This window comes from Fusarium oxysporum, chromosome I (genome assembly GCF_013085055.1).
Source record: "Fusarium oxysporum Fo47 chromosome I, complete sequence".
NCBI lineage: Eukaryota > Fungi > Ascomycota > Sordariomycetes > Hypocreales > Nectriaceae > Fusarium > Fusarium oxysporum.
Window position 1 is genome coordinate 3,507,568 of NC_072840.1, and position 23,523 is coordinate 3,531,090.

The window sequence follows — 23,523 nt, forward strand, 5'->3', positions numbered from 1 at the left end:
GGATAGGCTAAAAAGAAGGGAAGGAAAGGTACTCCCTCATCCCCAGGGTTCTGATTTTACGCTACGCGCGCATGAGAGCCAAATTTGAGCGAGATGCGAAGTCAGTTTTGAGGGTTGCTATATTATGAACTCATCTTAGAAGATCCATGATCTGCTTCACTTATTAGGGCAGAAATACACACAAATGTTCTTGCACTAAACCCATCAGTACTATGCGATGTATGCCGTCCGTTGCCATGAGCCTATGAGGTTTCTTGTAATTTTGCTCGTGAGGAGACATCCGTCACGGCATCGGCTCCCAGCTATTCCGACGAACATTAAGTCTCCTGCATCATGACAACTCAACACACTTGACCGCGGCTCAGCGCGTCTGATTGAAAATGCCTCTGACCGACAAGCGAACGAGTGATAGCTCATACAAATACTTGAAATGTAATTGGAAGCTTCGGGTCGGTGTGTTGTCATTATGCACAGTAACACCCATTCGGCATCTTGGGGCCTGAGCGATTTGCATCACGAGGTTATCAATGCAACGGAATCAGGGTTTATAGCTTGGGCCAACATCATCATTCTTCATGCAGATTCAGATTGTCTCGATTCTCCGGCCACTCACTCCCTTCGCTTGGCCATTAACAAAAATGAGACCTCAAGATTTAGCCAAACCGGGAGCCATTGCCGAGGAACAATGCAATATCACGGCTCAGCAGCGTCTCACCAGCTTTGTATATCCCCTTTCGGGTTCGTAATTTATGAATTTTTTGGTAATCTAGATTATATACATTAACGCCCCTCTTATCTATTTCAGATGCATTACCATAAGATCCGGCTCTTCCACTATTTGTCTTACTACCTCAGCGGCTCGCGCCATGGTAGCGCCATCAATAACTCGGTGATCAGCACTCCAGCTGAAGTTGGTGACCTGCTTCTTGACAACATTGTCGTTCTCGTCAAACGCAGGTACTGTGCGCATGCGTCCAATGCCCAGAATGGCCACTTCACGTTCCACAATGACAGGACTGACATATGTACCACCCACGTTTCCAATATTGGACACTGTAATGGTGCCCCCTTGGAAATCAGCTGGCTTAAGCTTACCCTGGCTGGCCAATGCCTGAAGCCGTGAGAGCTCTGCCGCAATGGATAGGATGTTGAGAGAAGCGACGTTCTTGATCACGGGCACAACGAGCCCCCCGGTGGTGTCCATAGCGATACCAATGTTGTGTTGTGATCGATGGACGAGGCATGGCTTGTTAGTCTTGGGGTCAACATCCACCCTGGCATTGAGCATTGGGTACTGGTTCAACGCTAATGAGACAGCCTTAATTATAAAGGGTAGATATGATAGCTTGCTAGGTTGTCCCTCGACTGTAGGACCCTTAGCAATAACGCGGTTCAGTCGCTTCCGAAGCTCCACGAGACTCGAGAAGTCAACCTCGTCCGCGTAGAGAAAGTGTGGGATAGTCAAGGACCTTGTCATAGTCTTGAACATCTGCAGTTGTGTGTTAGAAAGAGGCACAACTGTTTCGGCTTGTACCGAGGTGTCTTGGGGCTTGGAAGACGCAGCAGTTGGTGATACTTGCTGGGCACTATCCTTGGCATCTCTCTCCTTGATAAATCTGTAGATATCTTCCTTGAGAACCCTGCCATCTCTTCCAGTGCCATCAACATCTGCGATATTCACATTGAGCTCCTTGGAAAGATGTCGCACAGCTGGAGTAGCGATGCTGGCGCATTTGCCCTTCTCCTTGACTGGTGTCTCGACAGGCGCTTCTAGATTCGCTTGCTGCTCTGTTCCGGCCTGAGTTTCTGTAGGTGGTGGCGGAGGAACATCCTCCTTGTCGGCTTGTTGATTTGATAGTGCGTCAACGTCCTCGGCCTTTGCCTCGCCTTCAATATCAATGTCAACAAAGGGCTTGCCGACTTTGGCCATTTCGCCGGCTTCGTAGTGCAGCTTCTTGACCACGCCTGAGAAGCGGCTTGTAATCTCCACAGACGCCTTATCACTTTGGACTTCGCATAGCGGAGAGAACTCTTCGACGCGGGCACCGGGTTCCACGAACCATTGAATGACTTCACATTCAACGATGCCTGGCTTGTGTTAGTCAGACCGGATGACATGGGGTAATTCGCGTTCACAGGCTTACCTTCACCAATGTCAGCCAGAACAACAGGTTTGATAGCCATTAATCTTCTGGATTCACTGAACCATCTTTGAGTCTTGGCCATAATAGGAGCTCGAGAGCCCATTGCCATGCTGCCCATGCCTCTGGCAACATGCCATTGCTTCTGTAGCACACGGGATCCTCGTTGAAGAAACATGGTTGCTAGCAATTTGGCCTGTAAGGAGGAGAAGAATGTTCAGAGATTGTCAATAGAAGAGCCCGAGTCATCCTCATAAGAGAGAGGAGATGGTAAATATCCATGGCAGTTTAAGCCGAAGGGCTGGCTTCCATCGGCCCCGTCCGTGGATAACCGCCAATCCGGGGGAATGACGGCACTGACGAATACTAAGCCCGATCGAACCGCATCTTCGGCTCTATCTCACCCCCACACTGCCGATACAGGCAATGGCCCTGTGCTCCACTGCTCCCGTCAAACGTGGGGACTCTATGGAAACTCAAGTGAATTTTCCAACGTCGGGTCTCAGGTTTGGAGAGCCGCAAAGTCCGTCCCCTCCCCTCCCCTCCCCTCCCCTGCCAGTCATGATGGCATCACGACGACTCGAGCTGAGCCTCTCCGGCCTCACTCGCCGACCTCTAACATGTTTCCTTTGCGAGGCTCGTCGCTCGTTCACCACTTCGACCATCCGACTAGCGAGGACTGAAAAGCCTGGATCTGGCGCATCGTTAAATCCTCAAGAAAATGTTGCTAAGCCAATTGAGGCTCCACGAAGTTATGGAAAGCGACAAGAAGGACACTTCGTACCGAAACCTCTTCCTCGTCCGATCGGAATGCCCCTACCGCCTAAAGCTGGAGAGAACACTGGAATTGATAGTCGATCGCTGCGACAGCGACGTGAGGATTTTGTTAATTATGACAAGCACTTGCAACGGCGCAAGGAGCTGTAAGACCATAAAGGCCGGCTGGTAACACACACACACACACACACACACTAACGCTTCTTTGTACACAGAACTGCGAAGATTTCACGGCCGTACTTTCGAGATTGGGGCAACCTTCAATACCATGAGGGTAAATCCTTCATCGCGCCCCCACGCCTATTTAAGGCCGAGTTGTCACTATTCTTCCCCAACTTTTACGGCGAAACTCTATTGAAGACGGATAAGAACCCACGCGATACTACACCACTCCTTACTGGCAAGGCAACAGTCGTCTCTTTCTTCAGCAGCCGCTGGGCCGAGCAGCAAGCTGCGACCTTTACATCTAAGGTGGAAAACCCCGGGCTCCATGAAGTGCTAAACAAACACCCGGGTACGACACAAATTGTCCACATCAACTATGAAGATAATGCCGGCAAGGCATGGTTGGTGCGTTTCTTCATGGGTTCATTGCGAAAGCAGTTCCCAGAGAAGGATTGGGACAAATACTTCCTTGTGCGACGAGGCGTTACCGACGACATTCGCGAATCCATCGGTCTACTCAACAGCAAGGTCGGATACGTCTTTCTTGTCGATCAGTATTGCCGGGTTCGGTGGGCGGGCAGCGGAACCGCTCATCCCGTTGAAGCAGAGGGCTTGGCAAAGGGCCTCTCACGTATAGTCGATGAGATGAGGAACGAAGCTACCTTGCCCGCCACTGCAAAGGAGCAACATCCAGGCAAACACCATCTTGAGGTTCCAAAAATGCTGTAATTAGACGCCTTCTAGTAGAGGAAGACGATTGTAACTTTAGACATCCTAGACATCCATGGTCCCACCATGATTGTACAATATCAAACACGCTGATACCCCTGAACACCTGTGCATTATACAAAGGCAAGCTCGTCAGTTTTACGAGAAGAGGAAGAAAACAATAAAACAGAACGCAACAAAGCTTCCCATGATAATCCCATCCCTCCTCTTCTTTGCCGATATCCTTCCGATCAGCGTATTGATCCCAGGTACTTGGCTTGCCGCGTGCGTAATCCTCCGATTGATACTCGCCAAGGTTTCACGCTGCAGATTAAAGTTGTCATTAACTGCGTACGCTTGGCTGAGAACACTGTCCGCCATATTGTTGCTATTGTCGATACGATTGCGCTCTTCCAGCATGTAATCAGCCTCGGCAGCTTCAGGGTTGTTCTGGCGGTATTCATCGATATCCGAGCGGACATTGGTCAGAAGGTTCGCCCGATCGCGCGCTTGTTGTAGCGTTGAACGCAGGCGCGCCAGATCTCTCTGATGGCCAGTAAGCTTCCTTCGAAGGAGGGACAGGTTGTTCTGTTTTGAAGCGGAGGATGCGAGATTGGGTTCGGAATCAAGAAGTCGAGTGAGCTGGTCGTTGACTGTTTCGCGCTGATGCGATGTTAGTATGTCGTATAGCAGCTTGCCAGCGAACAAAATCAGCGCATACCTTCTCTAGCAATTCTTCCAACTTTCTTTCTGTTTCGCGCTCTTCTTCTGTAGGCTTCGGTGGTACGTTAGAGGCTGTCGAGAACTGCGAATATGTGTGGAACAAGGTCTCCGTCTAAGTTACGACGACGTCAGCTAATAGTCTGGCGCATGGTATTGTTTGATGTACCTGGGTCTCCAACTGTCGAGCTTGTTGTCGAAGCTGGGCCCATCCGGCGACTCCATTCGTTGTCGACATTCTGTCTATTAAAATTCTGGCTTCGTGACAATATGGTGATGTATTCGTATAATCGTCAACCTGAACTAGCCTTCGACCTCACCCATCAACACCCTGACGACCCATGTCCGAGGGATGGCAGAATCGGGACTCACACCGCCTTACGCTAGCGTCTGGATTCAGTCACGTGATATCACACGTGCCACTCCGAAATCAAAATTCTTTGTGCAGGAGGCTGCCCCACTGCCTGCCTCAAAGCCCTAAATTTCTAACCTGCGCACGGCAACGATATCGCGACACTGAAAGCTTGAGGCAGATATCTTCCCAACACCTCGTCGACACCACTTCGCATACCACTTCGAAGCTATTCAAGATGGTGAGTACGAATAATCCTCGCCCTCTGTCACGGTAGTTGTCGGCTTGTTTTGTCGGCGTCTCGTGCGGCTGTCAAATCTTTCGAACTTTTCATCGACCAAAACACACAAAACACATTCACGATCGTTTTTCCACCCTCGAGCCTCGGCCATTGTTTCGATATAGCAACACACAAAACATGAATATGGGAAGGACAAATCGCTGACAGGTTGCAGTCGTCGGGCAAGGTCAAGGCTGGTGCGCTCTGGGGCAAGAACAAGGATGATTTGACAAAGCAGCTCGCTGAGCTCAAGACCGAGCTTGGTCAACTCCGCATCCAGAAGGTCGCCTCTTCTGGCTCCAAGCTGAACAGGATGTGAGCATTTCTCTCTCTGCAACATTGGTGTTGAAGGAGATCGTAAAATCAAAAGTGGCGTATCGCTAATGCGTTTCAAACAGCCATGACATCCGCAAGTCGATCGCCCGTGTCCTGACCGTTATCAACGCCAAGCAAAGGGCTCAGCTTCGCCTGTTCTACAAGAACAAGAAGTACGCCCCTCTCGACCTCCGACCCAAGCAGACTCGTGCCATCCGTCGCCGACTATCACCTGAGGAGAAGTCTCGCGTCCTCGAGAAGACCAAGAAGCGCACTGTTCACTTCCCTCAGCGCAAGTTCGCCATCAAGGTACGATGATTCGACGCCTTTGGAGGATTCAGAACTCTATATATGGCAAGACACTTGTTCAGAGAACCAAAATACTAACGACAAATTGCAGGCTTAAGTTAAAATGCTTGTAGTTTCTGGCGTGACAAGGACAACGGGTAGAAAGGAAACGGGGTATGGAGGGCGTGGCGTGCTTTTTCTTTGAACTAAAGGCTTCGAAATTTGCATCGCATGGCTCAGGGAATCTCGGTCTGACTTGTACTTATTTCCCGGCTTGGGCCTCGATTCGGGACGGCATGTCCACAATGGACTGCCTGGACAGGCAGTCTCTAAAAACAAAAATGAGGTCATGATCAAGAAGTTCTGAGTGCATCCTTGTGATAGTTGTGACAAGATGGTTGCGTCCATGTAGGAGGAGGTCGTATGCCTTGGACAATCGACTCTTGGACAATCAAAGCCTATGACTTTGGCAGAAACCTGAAAGATAGACAATTTACCATATTTCGTCTGAGACTATACCCCAGATCTTGCGTTAGTTTACGTTAATTCATCAATTCGATTCAAACTGACCTGGTTCTCTTGGACCTACATATGATAAAATTCTTTCGTACGGGTCGGCCACATTCGGTTGGTCTCTGAGGCGCCTCGGATTGCTCCAACCCGCGTCACCCCCACCATAACCCCAACGACATCTTTCCATCAATGAGTAAAAGACATAGAGGAAACCCAGCTTCTCATTTTCACTTCATTTCCCTTCAGCTTCACCAAACCGGACACACCTGTTGGTCGTTTTGCCTCACTGATCTCATATATGAGTCACTGAAATTGCTTTTATTAATTGGGCCCCTCGAATGTATCAAATGCATCAGCGTTTAAAAGAGGACCCCGCAAAGGCAGTGAATGATAATTTGATCTGCTAAAGAATCGAATTCGAAAGGATCGCGCATTAACCAATATATTGTGCATCGCTTATGTCTCAATGGAAGAAAGGGGTGGTCTCAATGATAGGCATCCAACTATTCTCAAGTGCAGAGTTGGTTGTACAGTTTTCTGAGATTCACGCCTTCAGTCAGGACTTTCAATGGACGGTATGCGGGACGAATGAACAACTATCAGAGGGCGACAATGAAGATTGAAATACCCCTCCCGGCCTCCCCCCATTGCCAAAAACGATATCATTACACGACATCGGACACAGTATGCTCCAATTCTAAACTACCAGTACCTGTCGCGCTCGGCCGAACATTCTGGATCATGGTCAATCAACTCGAGAGCTTGATCTTTTTCGTGTCCATTATGGAATCGGGTATCTATCTACCTTTATCTGAGTCTTCCGCTCACTTCGTAAATATCATGTGGCTCGTCCGGAGCAGCATGGTCCAGGAACGCCAGTTTTCATCACAAATTTCAAGACGGCTTAATTAGGAAAACCTTCAACGCCAGTACCAACCTCAAAATCCCAAAACGACAGCACTTTCCTTTTTTTTTGCTTTCAAAATGAGATATCCCCAACTGTGGGAAGTTTCAGAGCTTCATCTCATGAGCTTTTGCTACTCTTGCGGCCGCCATCTTGCAGATGAGTTTGCAGATGCCGACGAAGTTGATCCAGCCGATGAAAGTCTTTGCCGCAGTGCTCACAAACGTGGTTACCACGAACATTGTGCGTGCGACGGTGCTTGGATAGATTGGAAGATTCACCAAACCGCTTCCCACAGATTTCGCACTGCAAAGGCTTTTCTCCTGTATGCGTGCGCATGTGCATGGCTAAAGAGCGAGTTAGCATTTGGTATTGAGCCAGGAGTTGACATATTTACTAAGAGCACTCTGTTGCTTGAAACGCGCTTCACACCCCGGATGTTCGCACTTCCATGGTTTCTCTCCTGAGTGGGTACGCATGTGCTGCTCCAGGGATTGCTTTGCTGAAAGCATTATGCCGCAAATCTCGCATTTAACTGGTTTGTCTATCAGACCAATTAGTACGTTCTTCGAGATGGAGCCTGATATTCAACCATCTGGGACAACTCACATCCGGTATGCGTCTGCATATGCCGTTCCAATTTGCTCTTTTGTGAGAATGGACCGGGTCTTATACAAGCGTACCATGTGCAACAGAACCCATTTTCGCCCTTCTGCAGAGTCTTGACATGTTCATTCTTACAGTGGTCCTGGAGTTCTTTATTACTTCCAAACCTTTTGGAACAGAGGACGCCATCTCCTTCACAAAGCCATTGGCAGGTGAAATCGGCTTCTCCTTTTATGGCTTGCTTCTCAGCCAACTCGGTTTTCGGTGTGGGGGATTGTGAAGGCATAGAAAAGGCGCCATTATGGCTCAGCCCTGGGCCACTGGGACGACTTGCAAGATTCCCGACGTGTTGGTTGAGATCCTCAGTAAAACTAGGTCCGATTTCATGAGAGAAATCGCCAAAGTCATGACCCATCGCGGAGTCAATATCCAGAGGAACACCCTGGCCTGGTTCGACTGGGCTCATTAGGGTATTGACCACGGGTTCAGGTTCTGCCGAGGGCGTTGTAACAGACACAGATGCCGGAGTAGTGGAAACGGTGGTGCTCACGCAATGCGAATCGTTGCAGGGGATTGCTGCCTCCTGGCAAGAGGCATCAAGGCATGGCTCAAGAGCAGCACAAGTGGGTTCGAAACAACAGGCAGCATGGGAGAAGTCAAACTCATCACAAGAAGCATCGAAGCAGCAGTCCGCATGATCTCCATCGCCACATTGACTCCAGCATTTGGCATCGCCGCATGCAGAAGTGCAGTCAACAGAGGCGGCGTTGTTGCATCCCATATGTTGTGTCCACGACATTGGCATGCAATTAGCGACGTTGGCCTGGCCCATCATGTTGGCCCAGGAGGGAGCAACGGCTTGTGGCCAACGATCATAGAGACTGGGCATTGAAAACGCATGGTTCTGGTGTTGGAATTCGCCAAACGATGTATGTTGGCTGTCTAACAGTGGCATGTTGAAGTTGTGCTGCAAATTCTCGTTGACGGTCTGAAGAACGGCTGTGGGGTCGATATGCTGGAGATTCTGATCTTGTTGAATGCTATGAGGAGAGTGCATTCGGTGCACATGCGACGACTGCTGATAGTCCAGTTGGTGATGATATTGATGCGTCTGCTCAGACTGCCTCCTTCGCTTTTGTCGGTGCGCTGAGACTCTCATTGCCGCAGTGGACAATGTTCTTGCAGGAGAACTGGATATGTTTGATTGGGTACGGCTTTTTGCCCTCGTGGAACGGGCGTTGTTGGCCTGGTCATGACGCTGGGAGACCGTATCAGTACCGTGCTTAAGATCGAGGCCGATGTCAAGAGCGTTCTTGGTGGCAGCAGTTTTACCATAGTGGTCAAAACAGCGTTGATCGAGACAAGCGTTCTCAGTGTTGTTGCAGGTACCGAGAGAATCGAGACCGTGTGTCAGGCAGGTATCGTGACCGAGCAAACTGTCAAATCCATAGTCGACTTTTTCGGATTCGAAAGAAGTTGGCTGGTTTTGCTGCTGGTGATGATGAGCGAAAGGCGCTGAGTGGTCCATGATTTCATATATGGAATCACAACAGCAATCGCTCGGTTTGATAACGGCGATTGCTTCTCTCTTTTTTTTTTATCCTTTCGCGCGCGAATGTTTCTGAGTTAAATTTATGATTGAGGTGCTCATCGACGGCATTAGTATGATAATGCGAAGGCCTGGGCGGCCCTAGTGGGATGCTGCGAACGGCCCAAGAGAATCGATGAGAGTGAGAACCCGGATGGCCAGGCGGCTCAAAGGGTTGAAGGTGGAGGGGCAGGGTATGACACTAAGGCACTTTGTGAACTCCAGTGGGTCATGGTGCGTTTTAGTGGGACCAGCTTTCCTGGAATAATTATGCTCAGCCAATGAGGGTGGAGGGATTGGGAGAGCAAGACAAGAGCAATCTATGGTTGCTGAGTACCTACCAGGTCGCAGAGGCAGTAGGCATTCGTTCGCTTCTATCTTTCCTGAACTAACGGATAGTTTTTAACACTAAGTAATAATGTACCTGAGGGAATAAGTCAGCAAGTGGAGGGCTTACGATTTCTTCCAACCCTGCTTTACCCGTGAAGAGCCAGTCGCGTCAGCTGGAAGACAAGTCACCAAAGTTGAGCTGGGGAACTGGGCGGGTTTGAGGACGTGGGATGCCAATCTCGGTCAATATTTATGCTTCGCTTGTTGTAAATCCATAGCCGAACTGGTTCAATACCTCAAAGTCGAGTCGATCACTCCATCCTCCGCGTGGGGTTCATGTCTCTTGATCGCCTGCATGTATGGATATGGCCAATGACTATGACATCCCAATTTCTGCATCGATGGAATCTCATAGTCTCTGTATAGTACTTTGTGTGCAGTTAATCCACTTCATCGCTCCAGCATGTTTCTCGGTAACTTTTCCGACTAGAGCACTGACGATATGGCCCATACAACTGGCTCAGGGACTTGCAGCGGATCGATACCCCCGGATGGCTAAAGCTGTGGTCTTGCCTTTGTTATTGGGTCTCTTTTTCAGTTGGTTTGTTCGTTGTTCACTGTTACAGCTATTGTGAATATTTGTTCCCACTATTCAGTATCAGCTTGTGTTGATGCACGTCTATGCTCATGACAACGTAATCATATCCAACCCGTACGATTTTCTACCAACAAGTGGTAGGTATAGCTGGAATAAGGATTACATATTTCTAATGACTAGCCTACCACCATGTGAACCACATGTGCTAATTGAACAGAGAGTTGAGGTGATAAATTCAAGTTTTCAGGTGGTTACCCTATGCTTGTGCATCTTATTGTATTATCTATCTATCTTACCTTATCTATTGACAACGACACCAGCCACTCAGACCTGCTATGAAATTTCTGTACTGAAAGTAGAATAAAACTTGTCGAGGCTGCTGTATGTTTGACTGGCGTCTAACTTGCATTACGTAGATAGGCTTCGAATTGATACAGATAGTGGATAGCCACTTTAGATATTTAGATACAATCGCATACGGATGTAGTTGACTCCCATATGTAGCATGTAGACTGTGAACAACTTCAGAATTTGCCTTTACGAATGGCTGATTCCATGTTCGCAGCGACCTCCGTCCAGTCTTCCCGGTACCGCAACTCCCCGCCCCGGGTACGGCAGATGTAGACCCACTTGACTCCGTAATGCTCTCCGTCTTCGTCACTCAAAACTTAGGTATGAAGACCTCTTAGATAGAGAGAGATATACCAATGCAAGCCACTCGAAACCCAATGCGATTACCATCATTATCTGTCAAAGATATGTAGTCGATGAAATTGAAGTAGTTGTATTTGCCTACTGTTGCGACTCGCACTATGCAGCTAGACTAACGGTACGTAATCAGCGAATAAGCTAAAAGGCTTATCTTAGGCTATTATATAGGTAGTTGATATACTGCTTGAGGTGTGTTTTTGAGAGTGTTTCCTTGAGTTAATAGGCCTGACAGCTGATGTTTGCATCGCCCGCCTTACCTCGACGTTGCTCACATGCCTCCTGAGGCGCAGCGCTCCATCCCTCAACCCATCACGATCATCCTTTGCAAGTTCTATATGACCGCAGAGTTGACTACAAGGAGTAACTGACTTCACCACGACTGAGTGATCGTCACTAGATATCTTTATACACTGACATTTACCGACACTCGATTGGGGGTATCGCAAACAAAGCTTAACGCTTCCGACCCTGTTTCCCTATATGGAAACCCCTCCTGACCTCGGATCTTGGCATAAAGAAACTCCAGCCTCACGTCTCTCGCTGCCACACAACGCTCTAATTCAATTCATCAAATTTCAATCTGGCAATCTCAGCACACGCCCAGTCTTTTCTTTGCCTTATCCCCTGTATTGTAGCCCAACAGAAAATATTGAACCCACCGCACCCCACCATCGGCAGCCATGGGCAACATCTGCGGAAAGACAGAGCCAGAGGCTTTTTCGCAGCCGGGCAGAGTCTTGGGCTCCGCTCCCGCTCCAGCCGCTGGCACAGCGCCGGTTCCGAAAAAGGTCGGAGGCCCGCCAAGGACTTTGGGAAGTGGTCCAGCTGCGGAAGCTTCAGGAGAGACGGATGACGCCCGGAGGAAAGCCGCGGAAGCTGCAGAGGTGAGATCGCCCCCTATCGCGTGACTGTCATGGTGATCTGAATCTCAACATTTGTTGTTATCTTGACTGACTGAACATTGCAGGCGCGCGCAAAAGCATCCTCAAAGCCAGGCGGAAAGTTGCAGACACAATTAGCAGCACAGAAGAAACAGACACGTTCAGAAACCCTCAAGGACGCTAGCCAAGAGCAGCTGCGAGCGCGTGAGGCCGATCAAGCAGCTGAAGCACGAAATTGGGCATGATGATTCAGTGTTGACTTCTCAAGAGCAGACACGTCAGAAGATGGCGCAGAGTAGCTGGTCCACGAGAATGCGGATTGGAAGGCAGCGTTTACACATTGTGGTCATCCAATGGCGCCTAGCAGTTCCGAGATTTTCGTCCATGTTCAGTTGGATTCTTATTTCAGAGTATTTTCAAACAAGATTATAGATGTTTTATTTCGAAAACGTTACAAGTTCAAAAACTCGGTGGGCTCAGCGTTAACCAATGTTCCCTCAGGGCTTTCCACCGAAGTAGGCATGCGACGCCATGATTAACTCCTATTTGTATACATTTTCTTCTTCTTCAAACTTCCACGTAGCCTCTGCAACGCCGTCCATCAACGAACCAGTAATGAAAGCAGCGGGCCGACGTCTTCCAGCGAAAGACCTCATATGGCTAGGTAATTGTATATCGTCCACTGGCTGGTGCTCGACTGTCGGCATCTGCAGCAGCTATTGTTCCCTCTCTTAATAGGCGTGTGAGTTCGCTGAGAGCGGATCCGACCACAACCTCGGTATCGCCTTCGATGAGAATATACAGTTTTGGTTCGGCTCCTGCGGGAACCTCTTTGCCCGGTGGGTAAAAGTTGCCCTTCGTTGTGATCGATGTACCTGTAGCCTCTAGGATCTTGGCTACGTTGGTTCGGTTGGTGACAGCCCATCTGGCCTTTTGAGGGAAATCGTTGATTTCCAATGTGGCATGGAACGCACCAGCATCTGGGCCCTTGTTGTCGATGGGCTGACCAGCACGAAGTTGGCCAGCCTTTCCGAGGCGGCTGTTGATGGCGGAGACGGCTGAACTGACCTTGTCGAGCGGGTCTTTGGACTTGTCTTTTACTCCACCAGTAATGTTTGCCTGTTGGGTAGGCTTCACTTCTGCGCCTTCAGCCTTTGCTGACTCGCGGGCTTGAACGCCTGATGCTGCCGCGCGGATCGCACTGAGAGCCTTCTCTGCCTTATCGTCCTCCTCTTCCTTCTTATCTTCCTTGACCTCCTCCTCCTCGCCCTCGGCCTTGTGGGTCTTGCGCTCGCGGAGACGGGCAGCCTCACGTTCCTGATCAAGACGATCGAGACCCTTGCCGCCAAAGCCAGATGTGTCCTTGGCCTTGCCTGATTTGACCTTTTCACGATGAGCTTTCCTCATCTCGTCGAGCCTTTCTGGTACCGGCTGCCCACTCTGTTCAAGAGCCTTGGCAATGCCGACAGAGCAGTTCTCCTGCTCTGGCGTGACGAATGTGACAGCGACACCAGTATTGCCAGCACGACCAGTTCGGCCAGCACGATGAACATAATCCTCCAAGTGGTTCGGTGCATCGTAGTTAATAACGAGCTTGAGTTGCTTGACATCAAGACCACGAGCTGCCACCGAAGTAGCGATCAAGATAGGCACTACACCCTTCTTGAAGTCTGAGATGGTAGAATCACGATCAATCTGATCTTTACCTCCATGAATGGACATGCAGGGGTAACCCTTGATCATAAGCTCTTTCAATAAATCGTCGGCCTTTTCTTGACGTTCCACGAAAATGAGGGTGCGGGCGTCTTCATCACGGTCGTAGAGCTCTCCAAGCAGCTCGAGAACACGCAGGAACTTGGATGGCTCATCTCGAACTTCAACGATCTGATCAATCTCCTTTGCCACAACACTACGACCGCCCACTGTAACCTCGATAGGATTCTTGAGTACCTTCTTGGTCAGCGAGTCGATGATGCGAGGCATCGTAGCCGAGAAGAGGATAGTCTGCCTGTCAGGTCGCATGTTTGCGAAGATCTTCATGACCTGAGGCTCGAAACCCATATCGAACATTCGATCAGCTTCATCAAGAACAACATATGTAACTCGCTTGAGATTAGTAACCCGCCCTTGGTTCGCAGCTAGAAGATCGATCATTCGACCAGGTGTACACACAATGATCTCCGCGCCACGCTTAAGTTCAGCAATCTGATCTCGGATGGGCGCTCCACCGTAAGCACAGACAGATCGAAGACCCATCATCTTGAGAAAAGGTTTACAGTCTCGATGAATCTGGACTGCAAGTTCTCGTGTTGGAGTCATAATCAATCCGATAGGCCCATCTGTATCCTTCAATGGAGGCTGGTCCTTGATGTGTCGGAACATGGGAAGCAAGAAAGCCATTGTCTTTCCTGAACCAGTCTTCGCCACTCCGATGACATCGCGGCCAGACATGAGAGCAGGAAGAGCCTGCATCTGGATGGGGGTAGGTTTCTCAAAGCCTAAGTTATCAATGACGTCGAGTGTTTGTCGCGTCAGACCACATTGCGCCCATTTCTGAACAGGCTTGGGAACATCCTTTCCATTGACTTTGATGCCGTCGAGTTCTAGGCGAAGATCAGCTACCTCGGCCTCTGTGAGTAGGCTGAGTTCAGCTGGCTCGACCCAGAAGTTTTTGCGGATAGGTTCAATTTCGATCTTGCTGTAATCAATCGCCGGAATGTCTTTCTTCTTTCGCTTCGCAGTCATCGCTAGCAAGGCGTTTGCGTCACCCGTGTCCTTCTTATTGAAATCATATTCATCGTCGCTGAAGTAAGCCTCCGGCTCCTGGATCTTTTGTGCTTTGGATGTCCTAGCCGGTTGTTTCACGTCTGTCTGCCTGAGATCAGCCATGAATGCATCCAGTGGGTCGACGTCATCCTCCTCCTCGTCAACCTCCATCTGTGTGGTGATGTCGGGTTGAGCGGCGTTGTTGTTCAACATGGTATCTCCATTGATCTGGATTTCGGTCGTCTTTGACTCTTCCTCACCCGTATCCATTTGATTCTCTGCCTGCAACCGTCTCTCGTGAGCTGCACGAGCAGCAGCGGCGGCCTCCTCTTCAGTCTCCGCGAAGTTGTCCCCATCGGATTCATCATCATCCTGATCGGCATATGGAGTGTCGTCAGCCTCGATGGGCAGGGCAGGAAGCTTAGTAAGTTTTCGTTTAGTCGTGTCTTCTTCATCCAAGTCAAGCTTCCGTTTAGTGGGGAGCTTGTCAGTTTCTGCATTATTCTTCACGAATCCAAACCCACTAGCTTTTGTTCGATTCGCAGGGAGAGCCGATGCTAGGATAGGTTTGTCAGTTGAGCTTGAAGGGAGAACCGAGGATGAGAACCTACCGCTGGTAGACGGTTTTACAGGCACTGGGGGCTTGGCAGGGACCGGGAGCTTTTCGGGCTGCCCCCCCAGAGAGCCCAAGGCTGGTTTTACGCCTTCATGTGTCCGGGAAGCTGCCGATTTCTTTGCGATGGCCTTAGGGTCAAACTTGCCAGAGTATGGGACAACAGGTGAAGCAACAGTCGGTGTTGCAGCCGGCGAAGCAGTCGCAGAAACTGATGGAGAAACTGTTTTTGAGGACGCCCCACTCGCTTTCTTGTCCATTTCAGCCAAGAGGTTCCTTGTCTGGCTAGGGTTTACTTCTTTTTGTTTCTGGCTCGCATTCTCCTTCTTCTTCTTCCACGCTTCAAGTTTGGCTAATCGTTCAGCCTTCTTGTTGACCTCCGGCTGTCCAGAATCAGCCTTGGGTTTCTGCAATCGACATCCATTAGCAATACTTTCATGAAAGAGAGACTGCAATCGAACCTCCTCAGTATCGGGATTCCCACTGTCGCCAAGTGAGATCTTCTGTGTTCTACCATCTTCACGGATGCTGCGAGTAAGGGAGTCAGCCGTACCCTCACGGCGCCCAGGGGTGCGGTTGCGGGAGTCGTCTCGCCTTCTCACATCCCGATCACCTTCTCGGCTGCGGTTGTGTCGCCTATCGGGTGATCGATTGCGATCATCGTAGCGTTCTCGGGATCTCCTGCGATCTCTTTCGCGGTGGTCTCGTCGTCCACCTCGGTAATAATTGTCGTCGCGCCGGTCTATAGAGCGGTCTCTCCGTCGATAATAATCTCGATCTCGCCCATGGTCTCTATCTCTTTCGCGGTCGCGGTTTCTGGGCTGTTCATGGATAAGATCGTTAGAATAAAACCGGCCATAGTTAGGTGGTTGCCTTCTCACATCTGGACTGCGTGATCTGCTACGTCGCCGATGGTCCCGTCCATCGTTACGCCGATCCCTAGCTCGACGATCATCATTGCGGTGACGGCGAGAGCTGTGGGTGCTGCCTGCAGGACTTGGTGAGCGCGAGTCTCTCGGCCGAGCCATTATTGGTGGTCTCGCAGGCTCAGCAGGACACTTCGTTGGTGAGTAGTACTTTGAAACGGAAGGCCGAAGCCTAGGCAATGCGCCACAAGCGCGTGATCGTATATTCGCGGCGCAAATTTACAGGCCCGTAAGCTTCCCTCAAGCGCCTTGTCCGAGTAATCAGGCGCCGCGGTTTGTCTCTGGATGAATATAGGGAAGGCCGTTGTGTTGATGTGAGAATGAAACTTTAGCTTCATTGGAAGGCTGATGGGCTGAAAGTCTGGGGTTCATTATCCGGGCTTTATCCAACAAAAAGACCCACACACAGGAGCCGCGCTAGTCCCAAACGGATTCTAGGTCAAGCTACCTCGGTTTCATGTTGATTGACTGCGTCAGTCTCATCTCCAACATCTCAAAGTTCAAGGTGACAGTATGGCCGGCCTCGTCGGATATGCAAGCAGCGATGATGAGGAAGAAATACAAGAGGTCGAACCTCCTATATCTCAGAATAAGGTAAGAAATTTCCCATGACTGTTCTCCACCATATAGCAACAACTTTGTCTAATTATCATCAGCAAAGAGTGAACACTACAGATGACAAACAGCAAGATCGAGAAGTAAAGGAGAAGACCAATACATTGGGTAAGGACCTCCTCATTCGCACTCTCCACATACCTGATTCCGTTTCAAGCCATCTCTGACCTTGCTACTATGTAGCGTCTGAGTATAAGAGTCTGGAAGATGTTCCCATCGGACCAGTTCAACAAAATGCTGCGCCCTTGGGACCTTTCCTGCCACCCATGGAAGGAGCTGTTCTAGATGATCAAGATCCAGCATCTAGATCTGCTTCACCATACTCGAGCAATCGTGCTCTTCTTCGTGACCTGACGTTACCATCAGCACCTAACCTAAACATTCCCCCATCGCCCCCAGGATCACCACCGCCCGGCACAAACAAGAAATTTGAGAAATTCCTTGAGCTCAAGAAGAAGGGAACACACTTCAATGCCAAACTGGAGCAATCAACTGCACTCAAAAATCCCAGTTTGATGGATAAACTGATGAGATTTGTCGAAGTCGATGAGCACAGTCAGTATTCAACTACATTAGCTACGGATTTGTGGAATCCTGCAGCGTTTCCAGAATGGGCGTTCAAGGAGAAGCTACGGAAGAGCCACGACAAAGTGCTGAAGGAGAAAGAAGCAGAGAAGACCACTGGTACCAGGACGACTGTTGAATTTGTCCCATCGTCAACATCGGCAGGCCAGGATACAACAGCGAGAAGTGGACTCTTAAGAGGCGAGAAACGGAAAAGTAGTTGGAATTAAGAATGAAGGCGCCAGGTCACAACATATGATCGCAGCGACAGCACTTTGCCGAGGAAAATGACAAGCAGACATCACACTCACGAGATGGAGAGCCGGAAGTTTTTATTCAGAGACCTGTTGGACACAGGGCGACTCGCATCAAAGGTATCATTATAACCGCCCGCGCCTTTGGTCAAACCACCACCTCCTCATAGCTTTACATTAATCGACCCGACGGCGTACATCATCCATCGCCACCAGAATTGCATAATTCATGACCTTTCTGTTGCTTCCATGCACACAGGGCATGCAGCCCAAAATCCCAATGAATTCTGCAATTAATCATTCTTGCTCTGGCACTTGACCTCATAGTCGAGGTCCTTCTTCAAAATGGCACCAATGTCGATTTCAACTGTTTGATTTGAACTCGCCAGTGCTGCGGCGAAATAGGTAAGATTTTCACCATGGTTGATGACCGACTTGCCCAGTAACTTGAAGGGGAGGACGCCTGTTTTGCAGTAGGGCTCTTGCTGGACGGCGTTGAGTATAATACTCTGGTTCATGCTGGCGGTGATGTTGACGACGTTGTCACCTGGCTTGAGCACCAAGTTTGGAATCGTCAGGGTGCCGACTTCAATATCTCCAACAAAATTTGTGAAGGTGACGTTGCCCTGAATTCACGATTAGTTTGGCAAATGCATCGACTGTGAACGATAGCTTACATTATCTAGTGTGAACACGGAAGCGTTTGGAATCGTGGTGGTGCCGTTGAAGTTGGGTCCGTCTTTACCACTACCAAAGCCGATGTGGCCGTCGTTGACTTCAGTGCCAGCGAAATGGTTAAGACCCTTGAGTTCCAATGTCTTCTTGAAGGTGACGCCGTACTTGCGCGATAGACCGCTTGGCTTCACTTTCGTCTTTCCGTATACGGTGACACGGACCGTCTCATTGTTGTGGAACCAGACGTTGAAACGAGTGAACTCCTCCATGTCGGTGATTGTGACCTGCTGGCTCACATTGACGACCTGGTGTTTGTTGCTGTTGGTCTCTGGCATCTTCACGGTAGCAAACGCCACATGTGCTGGCCAATCCTCGAGATACATATCAGCCTCAAAAGGATCAACCTTGGCATGGATCTTGCCATCGGTTGTGATAGAAGAATCGATTTCCATGAGATAGGCGTCACTCTCGGTGTCAAGAATTCGAACGGATTGGATTTCCAACTTGGCTTCGTTGATCTTACTTTGTGCAATCTTCGGGACAGCGACAAGAATTCTAAGGGGTAAAGTCAGTTCTGCAATGGACGCTTGAAAGAACAGCGGCTTGCAACTCACATCACAGGAACCACGATGACAACAATGACGCAGAGAATAATGAGATAAACCCACCAGAAGCGTTTGCAGTGTCTCGCGCAAGTTCGCTTCTTGGACCTGGGGACAGTCCCATTCTCGGTCTGGGTGACCTCGTTCTTTTCCGACATGTTGACCTGATGATAGGAAAGAAAGGATAATTAGGGGTGTGAAAGGGGTGTTGTAACAAGACAGGACAGGTCCGACGTCGTGGAAGTGAAGAACAAGCCAATCTTCAACATACACCAAATGGCGATGAAGAGGGAACAATGGCCGAATTTAAGTATTTCCACCAGGGTTCACCTACTCGGTCGAACTGGCAATCTGCAAACCTTGCGGCGAAACAAGAAGGAAGTAACGACACCCACAAATAATCTATGCAGCCTTCAACCTTGGCGGGACTAGATCGCCATGATCCGAGTCCCTTTGCATCTGTACCCGGGCATTGACTGCCCAATCAGGCAAGTGTCCGATGAGCGACACGGCGCTATTCCCCAGGTTTGCCCCGCATGGGTTGGGGGTGGAGAGGGGATGCTTCCTTCGATTGAAAGACCCTGGTCAAGCCCTCCTGCTTCTTAGGCTCCTGGTCCGTTATATCCATTGTTCCTCGGCAGCTTGTGAATCTCCTGGAAGCACCACATGTACATGGGGTATCTTCTTGCAGTCTCTGTGTCTATTGTCCGACGTCGCCAAACCGCGCTGATTAACCCGGACGATGCCCGGGACGCCCTCCATCTTCTGCTGCATACACGCAGGATCGCGGATCGCTCAGACAACCTTGCTCTCTTTCCCTAGTTTAACAAAGCTTGTTTGTGAAAGGACCCCTCAGATTGAGGGCAAAGCATGGGCATAAACTGGGCCGATTTGACATGGCACATGATACAACACGTTGGATACAAATCGAAGCCTCCTTGAACCCTGCCGCCGCTTTAAACAATACATTTTTAAATTGTCTGGTGGCAAGGTCTATATAGGATACTTTTAATTAGCAAGTGTTCCTGAGCCGTCCCTAATTGGTTAAGCAAATTTACGTGGCAGAGGTTGTTGACGTTGAGGAATCATCAAACGGAGTCGTCTTTTTCTTACTCTGTGTTTCCACGATGAGACACCATGCCAACTGAAAGATGAGCCCATAGAGTCAAAATATCCACGAAAAGAATGTGCCGAACGGAGAGAAGAGAACTTTGCACGCGACAGGCATAGAATTGAGGTTGCTAATTAAAACTGACGAATCACGAAACATCCTTCAGCTAGGCCAACACAGAAGCCTGCGCCCTCCTTTCTCAATTCGACGATCAACATCAAGCAGCAAGCAGACTAAGCCCAACCGGGTCGAACAGAAGTTGGAATGTTCGTCCAACGGAAATGCATCGTCATTGACGGTTGGGATTGTCTGTCATATATCGTTGATGGGTCGTAACACCCCTCTTCCTACATTGCACCAAATATTTAAAGTTGTTCAGTGGCTTGTCATGACAACCAACCAATTTATTCTGATTGGCATGAATGACACGACACGCCACGTTAGAAAGCGGCACCTGAGCTTCGGAGTGGCTCCAAGAGAAGCAAGCGGCGCAGAGGGGTTCAGCTCAGTTATCCATGTGCCCTCTGGGAGGGCCGGCTGTGACACACCATCTCGGCCGGGCATCCTCTCATGGTATGGTTGGTTTCCAAGTTTTCTAAGCCCAGGGTGTGATTTGATTTGATAACCCTTGTCCCTGCATTGTCACCACAAATCACTACTACATAGTTTGGCTTTGTGGAATCTATTTATTATTTCCGCCATGACTGCAGGGCAAGATAAATTGATTAACAGACAACTGATCGGTACTTGTCTCTACAGAGAATTCCGTGACTTTTTTTTCTTTCTTCATGACATGTTCTTCCTGAAACACTCAAACTTCATTAGTTCACACATCGCCAGGCAACCCTAGAAACCAATTCCAACTGCGCCGCATGATGCCTCCTCGGCACAGCTAACATTTACGGCCAGCCCTTCGTACAGTATCGTATCATTCTCCTTATTCCCCCTCCGTGATTACTCAATTTTAGCTTTCAGATCTCATTGCTTTTGCCTCCGAAGCGGGCCACGATTCCCCCTGCAAGGTTAGATAGTGGTGAAATCAAAAGTTTGGCAGTTTTATCCTGAACTACTATTGTAAATTTTTTACTTGCAGTGAGAACATCCCAATTTCTTAGAGAAACTCATTCTTTGGAATAATGTTTTCGAAATGTATTAGTACTGTGGAAAAGTTGAAGGATTTCATCAGAGAGATTCTTATGCCTCACTTTTCCCTATCCCCGCGATGTTACCCAGAGGCAACGGTGTTGGCCAGCCCACCATATTACCAAAGCCGTCTTCCCCGAGAGCTCCCGCTGTTGCCGCTTCGATTAAGGAAACAGGGCTCCCTGGTAATTGCAGTGGAGACTGAAGGAGATCTAGTATCCAAGCCGAGGCTGCATCTGGCATATGAAGATATCGACCGCCTGCTGCTTCATACTTTACAGCTTAGACTTTGTCCACAAGCCCTGACGGTCCAGCCCTGAATCTCCATCGTAGATATCTCGTTCCACCTGTCGAGCATTGACCTGCCAAGCGAGTTAGTCGAGATCGCCAACCACGGGGAGCAGAGTCTGGGGAAAAGATGGGGAAATCTTACGAATTTAGGTCCGAGCTCCGAGATACTCTTGGCTCCGAGTAGTCGCATACATGTTGCTGTTTCTGCCTCGAGGACTGTTTTGCATGTGTTAGCCGGGGTTCGGGCATTCTCAAAATCACAGGCTCAACTTACTCTCGAGTGTTCTCTCAACGCCGGCTTGGCCACCAGCGCCAAGTCCAAAGAGAGCACCTCGCCCAATACCGACTCCGCTGGCTCCTAGACACAATGCTTTTACAACATCTGTTCCTCGCTTGATGCCTCCATCAACCCATATTTGGACCTTGCTCAGAACCTCAGGGCAGTATTTGCGGATTTCGAGAAGTGTGTGTATAGCTGGAGGGGCTGTGTCGGCAGCACGACCGCCGTGGTTCGATAAGATGATGGCCTTTACTTGAGGAGCATACTTGGCTGCGAGATAAGCATCCTCATGAGTCTGCAGACCCTTGAGAACGATGGGTAGATCTGTGTGAGCAGCTAGCCAGGGAAGAGTTGTCTTCCAAGTCAAGTCGGCCGCTGTGCCGAAAAACAGCTGTTGACCAACACCTCCAGCACCGGGCTTGCTCTCACCACTGGCAGGACTGGGTTCAGAGTAATCAAAGTTTTGCTTCTCATCCAGCTCGCGTTTACCAGGAACAGGCGCATCAAGGGTCAGGCAGATAAATTTGTAGTACTCTCGCATAGAGTTGATGCGCTTGAGCATAGCCTCGCTCTTTTCTCGCTGGTTCTGGACGTAGAGTTGCCAACCAAAAGTCTGGCCTGGCTTTGCGCCCTCGATGATTTGCTCAGGAGTCATCGACGCGTTGTTCGACACAATCTGCATGGCACCGAATCGAGAGCATGCCTTGGCGATGCCTTGTTCTCCATCGGGATGAGCTAGACGGGCCATAGCAGCAGGGGCGACAAAGATTGGTAGCCCGACTCTGTTGCCAATCAATGTGGTTGAAAGATCGCAAGCTGTACAATCAACAAATACGCGTGGCCTAAGAAGTATATTTTTATAGACATGGTTGTTGTACGTTTTTGAAAATAGATCGTCGGCGGCTGAAAAGTAGTATGCCCAAGCCTTTTTCGAAATGCGCTTGGTAGCTTCTTCCTCGATCTCATCAAGATTCATGAGTGATGCCATTGGTGGTGGTTGGTTATCTCGGGACTGTGTGGTGGTGTTTTCGCCGGTCGATTGGGAGTCAGTGAGTGTTTCAAGATTCACTTCACCGAGGATATTCTCGGGCTTGAGGTTCTCCTCGAGGGTTCCCGGTGGGTGAACGGGATCATATTCATCGGTGGCATCCTTTCCCGCCAGCTTCAGGATGATCTTCTTACCACCGGGGTGCGATGGAAGAAACTCAGTCACATCGTAGACTTTGCCATAGAGAATGACCCAGCAGCTCTCCGGGGTGTTGTGTTTGGCCACTATCGCGAGTGTGTCAGTTATTGCGCCCTCTGTTAACATTGTTGAGTTCCAATCGGCGTTGTTCATACCTTCAGCCGCGTCGAAAACCTTGGCCATGCTGTGTATGCGCAGAGTCGAGTCAATTGAGTTGCAAGAGGAAAGATGTGGCGCGAAATGGTCTATTAAAGATGTCAAGACCAGTTTGACTGATCTACAGACTCGGCAGATACTGTCCCGCCTCCAATTGGGTTCTCAGAATTGGGGGTTTCCTTGGGGGTGGTTTGTGGGACGCAGATGTTGTGAGAATGTAATTGATACGGAAATGTGACTAAATGCCCAAGAGAAATTGATGAGGCGGCTTCGAATCACAAGGACGCTCTCATGAGCAAGGATTCATATAATTTACATGGAGATATCCATTGTTCAGTCTCATCATGGCACGAAATACAAGGCTGTGTACAATTACGTTGCCCGCCATTGGGTCGGACTGGATCCCGATCATGACCGGCGACCTTGGCCGAAAAAACATGGAGCAGCGTGTTGAGTCTGTACAG

General features: G+C 49.5%; 10 protein-coding genes across 10 annotated transcripts; 4 read left to right on the forward strand and 6 right to left on the reverse strand.

Moving 5' to 3' along the window:
* Positions 1-732: 732 nt before the first annotated feature.
* On the reverse strand, positions 733-2,475 carry FOBCDRAFT_246925 (2-oxoacid dehydrogenases acyltransferase-domain-containing protein). Its single transcript, XM_031182244.3, has 2 exons — positions 2,145-2,475; positions 733-2,088 (listed from the first exon to the last, which is right to left on the reverse strand). Exons 1-2 carry the CDS (start codon positions 2,317-2,319, stop codon positions 797-799), a joined length of 1,467 nt encoding a protein of 488 aa, XP_031043012.2. The 5' UTR covers positions 2,320-2,475; the 3' UTR covers positions 733-796.
* Positions 2,476-2,705: 230 nt separating this feature from the next.
* FOBCDRAFT_125122 (ATP10 protein-domain-containing protein) lies at positions 2,706-3,812 on the forward strand (the record flags this gene model as incomplete). Its single annotated transcript, XM_031182245.2, has 2 exons — positions 2,706-3,064; positions 3,134-3,812. 2 exons carry the CDS (start codon positions 2,706-2,708, stop codon positions 3,810-3,812), a joined length of 1,038 nt encoding a protein of 345 aa, XP_031043013.2.
* A 69-nt stretch (positions 3,813-3,881) lies between these two features.
* Positions 3,882-4,851, reverse strand: FOBCDRAFT_5113 (vesicle transport V-SNARE protein). Its single transcript, XM_031182246.3, has 3 exons — positions 4,681-4,851; positions 4,513-4,626; positions 3,882-4,454 (listed from the first exon to the last, which is right to left on the reverse strand). Exons 1-3 carry the CDS (start codon positions 4,747-4,749, stop codon positions 3,951-3,953), a joined length of 687 nt encoding a protein of 228 aa, XP_031043014.2. The 5' UTR covers positions 4,750-4,851; the 3' UTR covers positions 3,882-3,950.
* Positions 4,852-4,893: 42 nt separating this feature from the next.
* FOBCDRAFT_211951 (ribosomal L29 protein-domain-containing protein) lies at positions 4,894-6,311 on the forward strand. Its single transcript, XM_031182247.3, has 4 exons — positions 4,894-5,104; positions 5,319-5,458; positions 5,542-5,767; positions 5,859-6,311. The coding sequence occupies exons 1-4, from the start codon at positions 5,102-5,104 to the stop codon at positions 5,862-5,864; spliced, it is 375 nt and encodes a 124-aa protein (XP_031043015.3). The 5' UTR covers positions 4,894-5,101; the 3' UTR covers positions 5,865-6,311.
* A 694-nt stretch (positions 6,312-7,005) lies between these two features.
* FOBCDRAFT_5143 (uncharacterized protein) lies at positions 7,006-9,517 on the reverse strand. Its single transcript, XM_059612228.1, has 3 exons — positions 7,773-9,517; positions 7,561-7,707; positions 7,006-7,510 (listed from the first exon to the last, which is right to left on the reverse strand). Exons 1-3 carry the CDS (start codon positions 9,295-9,297, stop codon positions 7,284-7,286), a joined length of 1,899 nt encoding a protein of 632 aa, XP_059463860.1. The 5' UTR covers positions 9,298-9,517; the 3' UTR covers positions 7,006-7,283.
* Positions 9,518-11,676: 2,159 nt separating this feature from the next.
* FOBCDRAFT_195139 (uncharacterized protein) lies at positions 11,677-12,122 on the forward strand (the record flags this gene model as incomplete). The annotated part of the gene is made up of 2 exons (XM_031182253.2): positions 11,677-11,880; positions 11,964-12,122. The coding sequence occupies 2 exons, from the start codon at positions 11,677-11,679 to the stop codon at positions 12,120-12,122; spliced, it is 363 nt and encodes a 120-aa protein (XP_031043021.1).
* A 415-nt stretch (positions 12,123-12,537) lies between these two features.
* Positions 12,538-16,284, reverse strand: FOBCDRAFT_267447 (uncharacterized protein; the record flags this gene model as incomplete). Its single annotated transcript, XM_059611403.1, has 2 exons — positions 12,538-15,200; positions 15,255-16,284. The coding sequence occupies 2 exons, from the start codon at positions 16,282-16,284 to the stop codon at positions 12,538-12,540; spliced, it is 3,693 nt and encodes a 1,230-aa protein (XP_059463861.1).
* A 390-nt stretch (positions 16,285-16,674) lies between these two features.
* Positions 16,675-17,897, forward strand: FOBCDRAFT_5158 (HCNGP-like protein-domain-containing protein). The gene is made up of 3 exons (XM_031182258.3): positions 16,675-16,776; positions 16,839-16,905; positions 16,981-17,897. The coding sequence occupies exons 1-3, from the start codon at positions 16,696-16,698 to the stop codon at positions 17,589-17,591; spliced, it is 759 nt and encodes a 252-aa protein (XP_031043026.2). The 5' UTR covers positions 16,675-16,695; the 3' UTR covers positions 17,592-17,897.
* On the reverse strand, positions 17,750-19,321 carry FOBCDRAFT_5161 (uncharacterized protein). The gene is made up of 3 exons (XM_031182260.3): positions 18,905-19,321; positions 18,293-18,845; positions 17,750-18,241 (listed from the first exon to the last, which is right to left on the reverse strand). The coding sequence occupies exons 1-3, from the start codon at positions 19,048-19,050 to the stop codon at positions 17,909-17,911; spliced, it is 1,032 nt and encodes a 343-aa protein (XP_031043028.2). The 5' UTR covers positions 19,051-19,321; the 3' UTR covers positions 17,750-17,908.
* Positions 19,322-21,117: 1,796 nt separating this feature from the next.
* FOBCDRAFT_211969 (FMN-dependent dehydrogenase-domain-containing protein) lies at positions 21,118-23,436 on the reverse strand. Its single transcript, XM_059609336.1, has 4 exons — positions 23,059-23,436; positions 21,712-22,989; positions 21,580-21,653; positions 21,118-21,508 (listed from the first exon to the last, which is right to left on the reverse strand). Exons 1-4 carry the CDS (start codon positions 23,084-23,086, stop codon positions 21,422-21,424), a joined length of 1,467 nt encoding a protein of 488 aa, XP_059463862.1. The 5' UTR covers positions 23,087-23,436; the 3' UTR covers positions 21,118-21,421.
* Between the last annotated feature and the right edge of the window lie 87 nt (positions 23,437-23,523).

What these genes read in the sequence shown, in the direction of transcription:
- FOBCDRAFT_5143 (XM_059612228.1), bottom strand. Translation starts at nt 9,297, where the DNA reads ATGGACCACTCAGCGCCTTTCGCTCATCATCACCAGCAGCAAAACCAG. An exon ending in TATGCAGACGCATACCGGAT is followed by an intron (nt 7,708 to 7,772) that starts GTGAGTTGTCCC and finishes TTGGTCTGATAG; the next exon opens with ACAAACCAGTTAAATGCGAG. An exon ending in CAAGCAACAGAGTGCTCTTA is followed by an intron (nt 7,511 to 7,560) that starts GTAAATATGTCA and finishes CTCGCTCTTTAG; the next exon opens with CCATGCACATGCGCACGCAT.
- FOBCDRAFT_246925 (XM_031182244.3), bottom strand. Translation starts at nt 2,319, where the DNA reads ATGTTTCTTCAACGAGGATCCCGTGTGCTACAGAAGCAATGGCATGTT. An exon ending in TCTGGCTGACATTGGTGAAG is followed by an intron (nt 2,089 to 2,144) that starts GTAAGCCTGTGA and finishes AACACAAGCCAG; the next exon opens with GCATCGTTGAATGTGAAGTC.
- FOBCDRAFT_211951 (XM_031182247.3), top strand. An exon ending in GGCTCCAAGCTGAACAGGAT is followed by an intron (nt 5,459 to 5,541) that starts GTGAGCATTTCT and finishes CGTTTCAAACAG; the next exon opens with CCATGACATCCGCAAGTCGA.
- FOBCDRAFT_211969 (XM_059609336.1), bottom strand. Translation starts at nt 23,086, where the DNA reads ATGGCCAAGGTTTTCGACGCGGCTGAAG. An exon ending in GGTTTTCGACGCGGCTGAAG is followed by an intron (nt 22,990 to 23,058) that starts GTATGAACAACG and finishes CACTCGCGATAG; the next exon opens with TGGCCAAACACAACACCCCG. An exon ending in CGGAGCTCGGACCTAAATTC is followed by an intron (nt 21,509 to 21,579) that starts GTAAGATTTCCC and finishes CTCGCTTGGCAG; the next exon opens with GTCAATGCTCGACAGGTGGA.
- FOBCDRAFT_5113 (XM_031182246.3), bottom strand. Translation starts at nt 4,749, where the DNA reads ATGTCGACAACGAATGGAGTCGCCGGATGGGCCCAGCTTCGACAACAA. An exon ending in CTCGACAGTTGGAGACCCAG is followed by an intron (nt 4,627 to 4,680) that starts GTACATCAAACA and finishes GTCGTAACTTAG; the next exon opens with ACGGAGACCTTGTTCCACAC. An exon ending in TGGAAGAATTGCTAGAGAAG is followed by an intron (nt 4,455 to 4,512) that starts GTATGCGCTGAT and finishes ACATCGCATCAG; the next exon opens with CGCGAAACAGTCAACGACCA.
- FOBCDRAFT_5161 (XM_031182260.3), bottom strand. Translation starts at nt 19,050, where the DNA reads ATGTCGGAAAAGAACGAGGTCACCCAGACCGAGAATGGGACTGTCCCC. An exon ending in GTCATCGTGGTTCCTGTGAT is followed by an intron (nt 18,846 to 18,904) that starts GTGAGTTGCAAG and finishes TTTACCCCTTAG; the next exon opens with AATTCTTGTCGCTGTCCCGA. An exon ending in CCGTGTTCACACTAGATAAT is followed by an intron (nt 18,242 to 18,292) that starts GTAAGCTATCGT and finishes TCGTGAATTCAG; the next exon opens with GGCAACGTCACCTTCACAAA.
- FOBCDRAFT_5158 (XM_031182258.3), top strand. Translation starts at nt 16,696, where the DNA reads ATGGCCGGCCTCGTCGGATATGCAAGCAGCGATGATGAGGAAGAAATA. An exon ending in CTCCTATATCTCAGAATAAG is followed by an intron (nt 16,777 to 16,838) that starts GTAAGAAATTTC and finishes AATTATCATCAG; the next exon opens with CAAAGAGTGAACACTACAGA. An exon ending in GGAGAAGACCAATACATTGG is followed by an intron (nt 16,906 to 16,980) that starts GTAAGGACCTCC and finishes GCTACTATGTAG; the next exon opens with CGTCTGAGTATAAGAGTCTG.